Source organism: Rhinopithecus roxellana, chromosome 3 (assembly GCF_007565055.1).
Source record: "Rhinopithecus roxellana isolate Shanxi Qingling chromosome 3, ASM756505v1, whole genome shotgun sequence".
Taxonomy (NCBI): Eukaryota; Metazoa; Chordata; class Mammalia; order Primates; family Cercopithecidae; genus Rhinopithecus; species Rhinopithecus roxellana.
The window spans coordinates 119,315,590-119,327,675 of NC_044551.1; the positions used below are offsets into that span (position 1 = coordinate 119,315,590).

At 33.7% G+C, this 12,086-nt stretch overlaps 1 protein-coding gene across 4 annotated transcripts in view; it reads right to left on the bottom strand.

The window, feature by feature from the left end:
- Window positions 1-1,003: 1,003 nt before the first annotated feature.
- Window positions 1,004-12,086, bottom strand: part of SLC12A2 (solute carrier family 12 member 2) — a 110,697-nt gene continuing 99,614 nt past the window's right edge. For 2 of the 4 annotated variants that reach the window (XM_030926856.1, XM_010359872.2), the window contains 6 exons: window positions 11,535-11,657; window positions 9,543-9,654; window positions 7,666-7,752; window positions 6,113-6,248; window positions 5,762-5,829; window positions 1,004-4,143 (listed from right to left, as the gene is read on the bottom strand). In XM_030926856.1, coding sequence (XP_030782716.1) covers window positions 4,008-4,143; window positions 5,762-5,829; window positions 6,113-6,248; window positions 7,666-7,752; window positions 9,543-9,654; window positions 11,535-11,657 — 662 coding nt within the window. In that variant the 3' untranslated portion in view covers window positions 1,004-4,007. Of the gene's footprint in view, window positions 4,144-5,761; window positions 5,830-6,112; window positions 6,249-7,665; window positions 7,753-9,542; window positions 9,655-11,534; window positions 11,658-12,086 lie in introns of those variants that run through there. The other 2 variants (XM_010359874.2, XR_004056264.1) reach the window with 2 other exon arrangements.

The window sequence follows — 12,086 nt, forward strand, 5'->3', positions numbered from 1 at the left end:
ACTTCCTATAGGGATATAAACATAAAGAGGGAAGCATATCAAATGGATTTATCTTTTCTTCCTGGTGAATGAACAGCAGAAACCTGGTGGTTCAAAGATGAATGATGTTCTTGTTTTAAAAACTGTTGGACGGTCTGATATTAGAAAATGTCACATACCTAGTTGCCTTTAAATTATCTTTTAGCTTTCCAAATAAGTGAATAGTGGCCTGAATAGTGGCTTGAGAATAAGGAAGACGACAAACAAAAAAATGGATATTTACATTTTGTTTTGAACATATTAAGGCAGCCTTTAGCCAACCTATATTTCTAACTATAATTTGCCTTACCTGAAAACACATTTACTCAGCGGACAGGGGTGAGTAATTTGGAAACGACCAATCTATCCCAGCCATCTGTCTTATGGATCAGCCAGCAGTGAATGCATAATGAAGAAATTCCTGGGGATGAAAGACCTGGGCTCTAGACCAACAACCTTCCTTGATTTACCACATGACCTTGGAAAACTCCCTAAACTGCTCCAAGCTGCTTTCTCAAGAGTAGAAGAAAGAAACAGCTGTCCTGCATATATACCACACCTACAGTCACGTTCAAATGAGAAAATGAAAATGCTTTCTAAAACTCTAAATGAGCTTCGATAAAAATCTTTGGAAGGAAAGAATCAGATGATATTCAGGGACTATGAATCGCTTTTAATCTTCTAGTTTCCTCATTGACAAATGAGAGATTTGGCCCAAAGATAAAGCAGAATTAGAAAAGCCAGGTCACTTAAAAAAAAATCCATAATGAGCTGCAGCTCAGATGGTTCAGTCATACTGTAAGTATCAATAGTGATTACTGCAAAGGTTTAGGAATAGTGAACGACTTTTCCGGGGCATGAATATTAAGGTAAAAGCTATTTAAAAAATTCAGAAATGAATGAAGCAATAGTTATCTAAATGAGACAAAACCACAAAGCTGGCAGAAACTTATAAAATAGATAAAATATAAGAATGGACATTAAATAGGTTGAATGAATCCACTTCCTTTATTGCAGTAACCTCTGTACAAAGCAGCAACTGCAATACTCAAGGTTAAAACATTAGAAAAGCATTTGTGTGACAGTTATAGTACAGTATTATCAAAATATTACATTTTCAAACTTAGCAGATAATCATCCACCAGAGCTCAAATCTTTAAATTATTTCCATAGTCTTAAAAAATATGTAATGTCAGAATGCATATAAAAAGAATGTAAAAGGAAACCTAAAATACAAATGGAATAATGTAACAAATAAATAGTTGATTTCAGTAACTGTTAATAATCAGCTTAACACCACCATTCTCTTTAAACTCAATTCTTACTTAGAGGAATAATGAACTGTCAAATGCCATGGCATAATTATTTATTTCCAAGCTATCACCAATGATTAGAACTTAAAAAAAAATTCGTACAAAAATCAAAATTTAGCATAAATAAAGCTATTTTTAGCTTGAACACTAGCTAGCATCTCTAAGAATTGCTGAAATAAGTACTATAACAACCTTGCAAATTTTCGACCTGATGTCTAGTGTTAAGCGAAAGTAATGCATTTTTTTAAGTGAAAAGCTTCTTACATTATTTCACAGACAGTATTACCCACCCCACATTATGAATATTTAGATACATTTTATGTACTTTATACACACATGTATGACGCATGACATTTGGTTCCTGTAGTACAGATCACAATGTTGTTTTCCTGAATGGGAAAAACTTAAAAAAAAGTAAGTGTACCTGTGCACATTTCAAGATAGCAGCACTCAGTCCATGCCCTATTATCCATTTTTAAAGTTCACACGTTATTGTTTACTGAATAATATAGTATTTCTACTGTCTTTACCCCCAAACATTGCAAAACCTGCAATGGAACAATGCTGTGAGTTAAAATGTAGAAATTTTTTTTAAGAAAATCAGTTACTTCATTTTCTTAATATTCTGAATTCAAGTTATCAGATCTCTATACCTAGCTCATACTCATGCAGCAAAAATGCTGCACACCACTGAAAATAACGTTATAGATGTCTATCAAGATTCATGAAAACCAGCCGGGCGCAGTGGCTCACGCCTGTAATCCCAGCACTCTGGGAGGTCGAGGCAGGCAGATCACAAGGTCAAGAGAGACCATCCTAGTCAGTATGGTGAAACCCTGTCTCTACTCAAAATACAAAAATTAGCTGGGCATGGTGGCGTGCACCTGTAGTCCCAGCTACTAGGGAGGCTAAGGCAGGAGAATTGCTTGAACTGGGGAGGCGGAGGCTGCAGTGAGCTGAGATCACGTTACTGCATTCCAGCATGGCAACAGAGCCAGACTCCGTCTCAAAAAAAAAAAAAAAAAAAAAAAATTCATGAAAACCTGCATAAATTTTCCACCACAGAAACTTGTATCAATTGACCCACTTAACTGTACTTTAGGCGAAGTATTCTCCATTTTTGAACTGGAAAATTGTGTGAAATTACAGCATGCCCTTCAAATGATCACCTTTGTTCTCTATGAAACCTGTATCTGTTAATCTGATTTTGAACTTGTTTACTTAAACAAAAGTTTGCCTAATGAATCTTGATCACTTTAAAATGCAAAATACCAGCAACATAAATTTCATTATATATACACATATGCATCTGTGTATGCATATACATATATATACACACACACATACAAATATGTAGACATCCCTTGAAATGTTTTCAGGAAATCCTTCCTTGAATTATAAATGAAAAACTTCACATTAATAATTTTATATAAAGCTTTTAGTAACAGTACATATGCACTGTCAAAATTGTACTAGTAGACGATGATGTCAAAACAGACATTTCAAAAGCACAAACTGGCAGTTTTTCTTAACACAAAAGTTTTAAAGTATTAAGAATGGATTAAATTTTAATGTTCAGAATAATCTGTTCAAACCTGAGTGTATTAAGACTAAGTGTACTTGACAATTGAATGAATTAAGCCTAAAAACATTTCTCTAAGAAACCAGTGGTCCATTTAACCATTTGATGAAACATTATTTTAATGACTTATAAAGGATAGTACAGTATACTGAAATTCCACTTAAATATTGAAATATTCTATTAAATGACATTGCTTTGTCTAAATTTCCTCCATAAAATCTGTTAGCATTTCTTAAAAGTCCCTCAGATTTGAGGGAAATTCTAAATTAGGACAGTTTTCTCTCCAAATAAATATAAATGATCTTGAGTATTTTTGTTTAAAGAATGACGTTTTTAAGCATGGTATACAGAAGTATGGGATGAATCTTTAATCTTCCCTAAGGTTTCAAGAGAATAATATAGTGATAATAGCCAATCAGAGGGGTGAAAAAGGCATTTGGGGGGCTTTTTTTCCTAGCTCTATATTAACATATACTCATATAAACCTTACCATGGGGTCACTTTTTGGTTACCATTTCCCCTTCCCCATTTTTCATTAACCTGCCCTAATTCTCACCTTTAATATCTAACAGATACCTTTATAAAATTAACAAAACACATACAGTACTCAACACTAAATGGTCAATGGAAGAAGACAAGCAGTGTTCATTTTGTTTTAAAGTGGAAGAGACTAGAAATAAAAACAACAGTTGAAGGCAAAGTTTGACATTCTATAAATTTATAAAAGAGGATATATGGATGAAATTTGGTTAATTTCAGAAGGCACCTCAAGGCTAAAGGCTTTTTGTACTTCTTTCATCAATCAAAAAGTTAACACGCTTTTATTGCTATTCAAGTAGCAAAGGAAAACTACTCTCACAAACTTCAGTTCAACAGAGAAGAATCACCATTAAGATTGAGATACGGAATTGACTAAAACCGAAGTCTCCATACACATATCAATGGAGCAACTTTCCTGTGTGCTTTCAAATTAATGAAATCGTGAAAGAAAAGTCACTGTTCGCCATTGTGATGTTAATGTGTCATTGAAGATTTCAGTTACTACACTAGGCACTGAAGTACCATTCTGGAGGGCTGTCCACTGTATAGAACATTTATGAGTAGAAGGTAAGGACACTCTGATGATTCCCACGAACTAGGAGGATTGGTGGTAGGTCCTTAGATAGAGCTTCTAACCATGCCATGTAGAGAGCACTAGACACAGCACCTTTTCGTGCAACTGGGAGACTCCTGGTATCAAAAAGAGAAAAAAAACCTGAGCAATGCATTTACAGAATAAAATGTAGCAAAAATTATAAAGTAGATTACAATAAGTTACTATAAATTACTATAATTACAGAATATTTCTCAGTGCAGGAGAACTCTGCATATAGAATAACAACCATAGTTGTGTTGCTTAGCGATGGAGACTCATTTGTTAGAACTTATTGTCAGGCAATTTTGCCCTCATGAAAACATCATAGGAGTACTTACATAAACCAAGACGGTATAGCCTACTACACATCTGGGCTATACGATACAGCCTGTTGCTCCTAGGCTACAAACCTGTACAGTATGTTACTGTAGTGAATATCATAGGCAACTGTAACATGATGGTAAGCATTTGCATAGCTAAATATAGAAAAGATACAGTAAAAATATGTTTTTTTTTTGTTTTTAAGAGAGATGGGTCTTAATACATTGTCCAGGCTGGACTCAAAACTTCAGGTCTCAAGCAATCCTCCCACCTCAGTCTCCCAAGTAGCTGAGACTACAGGTGCATACCATCGTGCCCCCAGCTTAACATACGGTATTATAATCTTACGGTACCACCATCATACATGTGTATATAAAAGACTATAATCTTTCAAGAAAGATTTTTAAGAATTTGTTCATAAGAACAGTAAATACTTCTATAAACCACAGTTTCTCTGATATATAACACTAAATCCTAGATTTCCCCTTCTTTAATAAGAATAGAATTCTTTTAGGTGAAAGGTATGTTTACTATCAAAATTTAGAAAACGGAAGCTATATATGGATAAATGCAATTTTCATCTTCTTATCTCAGTTTTAATTTCTATTTATGGATGGTGGTAGCAGTGACCAGTTGCTCTGTCAGTTTTTCTCTAAATTTCTGTTCTAGTATCTTTTCCATTACAGGTATTTATCACCAGCAAAACTTGAAACTTTCTGATTTATTAAATGCTTGTTGTTAAACTAACAATCTTTTGATAGTTTTTTTTCATTATTTGGCTTTTTTTGTGGGGGAGAGGCCTGAGCTTTCCTATCTAAGGACACATGTTCCAAAAGTGAGAAAACGTGGGTTCAAAGAATATCTAGCTAACCTAGTTCAGTAGAGGAAGAGCCAAAGTAGGCATTTAGCATCTGTATTTAACTCAAGGACAATGTGTTGGTATGTAAAATTTGTGTGTGGAAAACGTAAGAATGGGAATCCAGACAGGAATCACTATTCAAGTTTAATCTGCCAAATAACATTTTTTGGGTTATTTTCAAGAGGAAGCTGTCTGGGGTCCAAACTTTAACGTAGGACCCTCCTATCCACACATACTTAATGGCTATGCTGTAGTGTTTACAAAGATGAGGAATTTTGAAAAGGTGAGAAGAAGCGTAAACAAAAGGTTCCAATATAACCTATTACGATAAAAAAAATTACTTGGGATTCATATAAGCTTAAGGTTAAAGTTTTTGTCTTTCTCCATATGCTTAAAGCATAGTATATTTTTACAAGTTTGTTTTTTCCTCCTTATAACAACTAAGTCAATATGGGTGTTATATAGATATATAGTTGGAACAGAAATTAATTCAAAGCATATTATCAGAAACTAGCAAGAAAATCTTTACTTACATGACGATAATATTAGCTGTGCTTGAATGTTCCTTTAATAATTCATTTAACCTGATCTGCCGGTATGTCTGAAATGAAACAGGACAAAGTCATTCCTAGACCATTTGGAAATACGAATTTAGCATGGTTCATAAAACTATAAGGAGACAAAAAGAAACGGAAATGAATTTTAGTGTAATAAAAATATCTGTTCTTTTTTTTAAAAAAAATCCTTTCCGCTAACCTCAAATAAATCTATTTTAGAGTTCATTTATACAACTGACCCCTCCTATATCAAATTTGAAGTTCTTGGTTTTCATGTCTTTTATTATATAAAAGATCAATGAAAATAAAGCAGAAGATAAAGAATACCTTGGTCTTATAAAGTTCAAGTTCATTATCTGTTATTCGCCACGGTTCATCTTCTTTCATTTTATCTGCAATATCCTGCTCTTTATCATCTTCATGAAGTCTGTATGGCTCAATCATTTCCTCAAAAGCTATAATACTTTAAAAAACAAAGAATTCTCACAACTAATCTTATTTTAACTTACATAACAGAAAGATCTTAAATATTAAATTAAAACTTGCAAAGTTAGTGCCTCTCATTTATTATGCTCCTCTCCATACCCCAACCATAATAATCACTTTGGCAATTTATTTCAAAAACAGCAATTTCTAGTCTCTGAAACTGATGAGAAAATTAGAACCCATATGGACAATACAGACTGTGCATCCCTAATCTGAAATCCAAACTGCTTCAAAATCTAAAACTTTCTAAGCACCGATATGACGTCTAATGGAAATGCTCAGTGAAACATTTTGAATTTCTGATTTTTGGATTAGGGATTCTAAACCAGCATGTATAATGAAAACGTTCCAAAATTTAAAAAAAAAATCTGAAATCTGAAACACTTTTGGTTGATCCCAAGCATTTGGGATAAGGAATCTCCAACCTGTAATAAAATTGCATTTTTAACTGCTAAAGCTGATCTCCCTGTATACCCCTCCTCCCCCTATGGCCATTTTCTCTCAACCTAAATATATTTTACCATAGTAGCCAAAATGATACCTTTGAGCAATAAGTCAAATTGTGTTACTACTATGCTCTAAAACACCCAAAGGCTTTCCCAGTTATCAATGAATAAAAGTAGTGTAAAAAAATGTACTAGAACATTTTGAAGGGGAAAAGGGCAGACACTAAAAATTTAAGGAAATGAAAAATTAATTTTTACATCCATATACTTACCAATAAAATAACATGAATGGCATTCTAATCCTCTATGAACATGAAAAACGTATTTTTCAGTATCAAATCTAGTATGAAGCACCCAGTACACAGTTTTACAATAAAAGCAATCTCACCCTGATTACAACCTTACTAATTTTACCTTACTGTTTCCTATCTAAAAGGAATTCTTTATATCAGCTTCATATTGATTCAACATTAATCTAATAATTAAAATTATATCAGGTAAAATAAATACAAATATCATTATAACCTGTATATACCATTTTCAGGTGGAATATTCCAAAGTCTTTCCTAGAAGAACTCTGAATGCAACTATTGTAGGCAAATGTTTAGATTTTCCTATTTTAGCGATAAAACAAAACAGTGGAAAGTAATAGGTATGTAGAGCAGGGACTGAGTGGTTATAACGACTGCAGGCAGGGGCAATGGAAATGAACCACCTTTCAGAAATCACATGTAAAGCTGTAATTTAAATCCTCTCTGAATACTGAAAACTCTTTAGACTTTCTTTAATATCTGATATATGCATACCAACTATCAATGTTAGATTTTTAAAATATTGACTTCACATACAACTAACAGCAGGAAAATAAATCTCTGGGTTTTAATTAAGTTCAATCTGTGTCTGAGTAGGCCATCTATAAAAGGATCAGAAATTTGTAGAGTAACTTACTTTTCTTTCTTTGGTTTGGTATTGATATCTCCTAGGACCATAATATCAGAAAAGTCTATTCGGAACTTGCTAAGCAAAGTAGCCATCCTACAACAAAAATTAATAGAATTAAGATACAAGTATTTTCATTCTATATTGGGCTGAATCCATATATCTGAAAAGCATGATTTACAGAAAAAGTCAGTCTATCATGTGCTAAACAATGTCCATTTGAATTAATTCACACCATTCATTCACAAAGCAGACTTAAATCCACTGAGTACTTTACTTTCTGAGTAATCACTGAGTATTTTACTTTCTCTGAATCTCTCCTGAGTAATGGACAAAGAAAGACATTAATAATTAAATTTAAATGGTAGCTAATGTTTCTTAAATTTAGTGAAACTATATTGATAAGTACATACATTTCAATAAAAACTAGTAGACAACTATTTATTTTTGGATTATTCTTCCATCCAAGAAGAATGCTTATCTCAGGGCCCAAATATGACCTGTGGGCCATATTGAAGATATAGTTGATGGCAGATTAAGTTCATAGAATTTTGGGGGAGGAGGGAACTGAAACAGGACATAGAAAAGGAGCATCAACAGGCCTGATTTTTCAGTAAATACCTTTCTGAAGGCATAGCTGGCAATGAAACATTGGTGGCAACAATAGAACAGTTGAAGTGCACATATAAACAAAAAATAAAATGCAATTTTATTTGTAATAAAAATGTTTTTAAATTGAGATATGAGAAAAAAGATCTGCTACAGGTTTGATTATTAAATTTATTATTAGTATTTCTTGCATAATTCACTATTTGAAATGAATAAACACCTAGTTGAATTCCAGGACCTATCAGTTAAGTGCCTACTATAAAACATGCTAAACATAACAGGGCCCACAAAACTTAAATAAGAAAATAAATATAATACCTGCCAGAATGTGATGAGTGGTAGGTATTAAAGTACATTGTGATTCCGGAAGGAAACATAACAACTAGATCTGGGGGTAAGGCAGGAGAAATAGGAAAGGCACTACGAAGAACTGAGCTGGGTTTTAAAGAGTGCAGTATTTAAAGAGATAAAAGGAGAGGCTAGTGAAGAGCTATTTACAGGAGATGAGAGTAGGCAAAGGAGTAAAAGCCTGAAGTCACATGCATGCTTAGAGGCTATGGAAAAGTATACTGAAGTATAAGGCATACTGGGGGAAATAGAAGAATAGAAAGGGAATGAGAGGACAGACTGTCAAGGGCCTTGACTGCTACATTACAACAATTAGATTTTCTATGGCAGGTAGCAGGAAAGTCGTTAAAGTATTTTGGGTAGAGGAATTATATGGTCAAAACTGCTTTCTGAAAAATAAAACTGGGTTTCAATGCTTCTAAGTACCCATGTCTTTGATCCATAATGTGTACAATATACATGTTACATGTCAAAGACAAAACAAGAGTACTTACAGAGCAGGAGAGAAGTACTGAAACAAGAACTATAATTGTGACAGTATATTTAGAAAGAATCGGATGAATGACAATGGCATCCTGCATTTTGTTGTCTAGAGTCTACAACAAAATGTATCCCATATACAAATAGGTAATGTTTGTATATGATTAAAAGAAAAAGGTTGCTTAGCACTTTAAAGTTACAAGTATTTAAGAAGGACCTTCTAAAATGTTAATATGTTAAAAAAAATTACATCTAAGTAAAATTAAGTATCTACTAGTTAAACATGAAGACTAAAGAGAACAAGGTTATATTTAAAATTTTTAACCTCAGTAAAGAACAAAGCAAGATAATAGACATTTTCTGGATTGTCTAATTTTTATCCTATCAAATTTATACTGTAGCAATGAAGTGCTACTAGACGCATGCCCTTCAATGTGAAATAAACTTACGCTCTCCGGTCATGGTCTATTCTGTTTATTTTTCCACCAATGAATACTCTGATCTTACAGTCTTTCCATTTTTTCTTGGTAGTCAGAAGGTAAGGTATCAATAAGGTCAAACCTGAATTATAAAAATATAATGAATCATTTACAAAATGCTAATTTCTTAATCAGGAACATCAATTTAGCCTCGAAACACATGTCTACTACACCACCATATAAAACAAAAATATTCTTTCTGTCCTTCCTTGATAATTCAGTCAAAAAGCCATTAGCAGACCTGAGAAAGAAGGGACTCCTAATGGAGTCTGATCCCATTCAAGGAAGGTAGCCAAATGGGATAGTGGCCTGGTAAAGTCAGGAGATTAGTCACGTACAACAGGATTGAGAAAATAAGTGTATTTATTGACCTTAGCAGGAGCCATGTTTAACAATGAAATTAGAAATATGAAAAGGGAGAAGCTGGACTGAAATTGGTTTTTGATCTCCATTTATATCTCCACACACACATATACAAGGAGTTCCTGGCTCTGTCCATTGAGAAGGCCTGGGAACAGTGATACTCTAGTAGACACAAGCATATCCAATGCCCTGATCTTTGTTTCTAAACACTGTTATTCAGTAAAAGGAACCAGCAATCCTTGGATAAAGGGTTACTTTCACGGCTATGAAGGGAAAGTGCAAAACAATAAAACTGAGCCTGGAACATCTTCTTGTGTTGGAAAATAACTCAAAAGAATGACTGGGACATGATAAATGGAAACAAATCAGCCTAAGGAGGATTGTGCTGGCGAAATATGGGACAACTGGAACATCAAAACAAACAAAAGTAACAAATTTTATTCTGGCATAGTTTGGATATCAGCCCCTACTGAAATCTCATGGTGAACTGTAATTAATCCCCAGTGCTAGAGATGGAGCTTAGTGAGAGGTGTTTGGATCATGGGGGTTGGTCCCTCAAGGTTTGGTGCTTGTCTTTGTGATAGTTCTCATGAGATCGAGTCATTTAAAAGTGTGTGGCGTCTCTGTCTCCTATGTCTCTTTCACTCCTGCTTTCATCATGTGTTGTGCCTGTTCCTGCTTTGCCTTCTGCTGTAAGTAAAAGCTCCCTGAGGCTTCTCCAGAAGCTGAGTGATGTCAGGACCATGCTTGTGTGGCCTGCAGAATCGTCAGCAAATTAAACCTCTTTTTTTTTTTTTTACAAACTACCCAGTCTCAGGTATTTCTTCAAAGCAACACAAGAACAGTCTAATACATATTCCACTGAATATCAATAAAATAGGAATCAATGAGTCCACACTGATAGAAATAAACAGAAAGCTCTTCCTTACAATAAAATGCCAACTAATAAATGAGGAAGAAACGATGGAATAGGAAAATCATCATTTGGCAACCACAACAATAACAACAATAAACATCAATGGATGCTAAAGATAGTGGCGAAGGCTGTAAGAACAGTGTATTTACATAGTCTCAGAGTAATTCCTCTGTGCCATCCCCAATACCTGTAATTATAAATGTTGGGGGGGGGGGAGGATAACTTTTCAGTGAATAAACGTGGTAAAAATCATATATTACTCAATGGTTAATTTCATCAGTGATGGGACAAATCAACATTCTGTGCCACCTGATGAGATGTAGACAGAAGAGCACAGCATCACTTCTGTGATATTTCTGCCAAAGATAGACAACCTAAAAACTAATTAAAATAAAACATTAAAATAGTGCTTCAAATTGGGTGACAGTCAACAAAACGGTTCATGATATTAAAAGTTAAGGTCATGATGCTCAAGGAAATACTACTGAACAACCTCTGCATTAGGGATACTGAAAAGACCAGACTGCTAAATGCTGTGTCTGATTCTGAAATGAATCCTTTTGCTTTTGGGAATGTTGGCAAAATTTGAACGGAGTCCACGAGTAAAGACTGCCTGCCATTTCTTACTATTTTCACAATTTTACTAAATTTAAAATCATTTTTTAAAAAATTAATAACCTTACCTCCATCATCAAAAAGCCACCAGACATCAATAGTATTCTTTCCTTGTTTTTTCTGAAACTGTGTACTAGCTTCAAGAAGCTTTTGGTCAGCTACATTTAAAGGCACAATAGGGCCTTTGGATTCTAAAGGATTAAGCAAAAAATAAAATGTAAGCAAAGTAAATTAAGTCCCTTTTGCTGAATTCCTATCGTTTCCTAATTTTTGTATATTCAGATGTTTATACTACAGACAATTCAGACAATTGTATATGGCATCTACCATAAACTTTCAGTTGTTTATAATAAAAGTTTACTTTATAAATGGCTAGAGAGAAATAACTCTTTACAATAGCTAAACCAATCCAAATTATCTGCCTAATTACTAATATTTTCAAGCATTCTGAATGAATGTAAGAGAATCATAAATAACAATCCAAAAATTATACTGAGCTGCTAGATTTTATGTTTTGAAAAGCTGTTTTAGTCAAACTGGACAAATCAAGTTTATACCTGTTCTGTGAAACTATTTCTTTGGTAATCTGGTATCTCAATAATTTAAAGCTCACAACTTTT